The sequence below is a fragment of the Otolemur garnettii genome, unplaced genomic scaffold, assembly GCF_000181295.1.
Source record: "Otolemur garnettii isolate 467f Iridium unplaced genomic scaffold, OtoGar3 scaffold00034, whole genome shotgun sequence".
Classification (NCBI taxonomy): domain Eukaryota; kingdom Metazoa; phylum Chordata; class Mammalia; order Primates; family Galagidae; genus Otolemur; species Otolemur garnettii.
The window spans coordinates 4,513,176-4,515,111 of NW_003852429.1; the positions used below are offsets into that span (position 1 = coordinate 4,513,176).

At 37.2% G+C, this 1,936-nt stretch overlaps 1 protein-coding gene across 1 annotated transcript in view; it reads left to right on the forward strand.

Annotated features, from left to right (window-relative positions):
• The window catches only part of GPR180 (G protein-coupled receptor 180), a 28,233-nt gene that overhangs the window by 17,439 nt on the left and 8,858 nt on the right, over nucleotides 1-1,936 (forward strand). Inside the window, exons 4-5 of the mRNA XM_003789576.2 lie at nucleotides 933-1,113; nucleotides 1,256-1,305. Of these exons, the coding sequence (XP_003789624.1) occupies nucleotides 933-1,113; nucleotides 1,256-1,305 (231 nt within the window). The remainder of the gene's footprint in view (nucleotides 1-932; nucleotides 1,114-1,255; nucleotides 1,306-1,936) is intronic.

Here is a 1,936-nt window from a genome sequence, read left to right on the forward strand (position 1 = left end):
GGCTGGGGATTCGAACCCGCCACCTTAGGTGTACGTGGCTGGCGCCTTAGCCGGTTGAGCTATAGGTGCCGAGCCTCAACTTCAATTTCTATGGCCTACTTACTTTCCATATTTTGTAGCGTGAATTCCAAAAGAGAATATGATTAGCCTAACTTACCTTCCAGTACTAAGATTTCCCTTTTAGCAAGAGTCTCAGAAAGTTTACCTCCCATGGGGGCTCAGGACATGACAGCTATTTTGAAGCTTTGTTCAAATGGAAATTCAAAGTAATGAGACAGTCCAGGGTTGTGTTCCTCATGTTAACTGTATCAAAATCCCCCATAGAACTTACTAAAATGCAGCTTCCTGGGCTCCACTCAGAGAGTTTCTGATTTGATAGATCAGAAAGTGGGTGGGCCTAAGAATGTGCACTTATAACAAGTTCTCTAGTGAGGCTGGTGGGCTTGAGAGTATAGTTTGAGAAACTTTATCAAGGTATATTTATTATTGACTAAACAAATATATTTCTAGAAGTCTTACAAAAGAAATCCACTTTGTTGGTAAAAAGTGAATCTAATTGAATGCTAAAATCATTTTTTTCATTTATTGTTTTCAAACAAAACTGTGACTTTATGGTAAGTCTTTGGGTTTCCCTGACCGCTATGCTTTGTTATAGATTGACTTTTAATTAGTTTGTTTAATCTGCCTTCTTATAGTTTAGAATTTTATCCCAATGGTAGAAAATTTTACTTAAATTTGCTTTTGTTGAAAACAAAAATTTTACTTTTTTTAAGTTTTAATTATTTCCCTTCCCTCCCCCTTAGGAAAGTAAATATTATGTCTCCAATTATAAAACAAGTGCTAGCATTATATTGACAGGAAGATTTGAAAGCAACCCAGCGCTATAACTGGCTTTGTTTTACTGAAGCAAACTCCCTTTCTTCTCTTCACAGGGTTACATGAGTTCTTTTTCCTCTTAGTCCTAGTGTACTTTGTGATTGCTTGCATTTATGCTCAATCATTGTGGCAGGCTATTAAGAAAGGAGGACCCATGCACATGATTTTAAAGGTTCTGACAACTGCATTGCTGTTACAAGCTGGTTCAGCTTTAGCTAATTACATTCATTTCTCCAGGTAACTCAACAACACTAAAACTGTGTTCATCATTACATCTAATTAATCCTAATTAGTCCACCAAAATTATGCTTGCTTTGATTATGAGCACTTTTGTTCACGTTTGTAATCTACACTAATATTCTCCTCTTCAATTCCTTAGTTACTCTAAAGACGGAATAGGGATACCATTTATGGGAAGTTTGGCAGAGTGTGAGTATCTTTCTCGTTTTCTTTTTTAAACACAAACTTTCTGTCTGCTTCTTGCTAATTTTTCTTTTGAAAAATTGACTCAGCTCAACTGAAAACAAGGTTACAGATTTAGTTCCCATCTGTCCTATTTAGTTTCTTAATAATAGGTAATGTGTGCAGTTCTTCGTTGTTTTTAGGGTATATTTCTATACATTCTCTCATTTTATCCTCAGTAAAAAGTAGGTATATGTATGACTCTTTCACAGATAAAGAATCTGGGCTTGAGGACACGGAGCAGGTTTCCTAATGTCAGCCAGCCATTGAGTGATAGAGCAGGGGTGCCCAACCCCCCCCCCCTTTTTTTTTCTCTGCCACATGTTGGAAGAGTAAGGGTTGTCTTGGGCCACATGTTTAAATATACCAACACTAACAAAAGCTGATTAGCAGAAGAAAGGTCCATGCATACTTTTCATGATACCTAACACAGCAGATAACCAAAAAAAGTCCTCGCAAAACCAGCATGTGGTCTGGGTGCCCAATCACAGATTGGACACCCCTGGATAGAACCTAGACTGAGTCCCAGATTTTCTTATCCCAAAGCTGGAGTCTTTTTCACTATTGTATTTCCATTTTCTGGAAAAAAAAAAAAAAA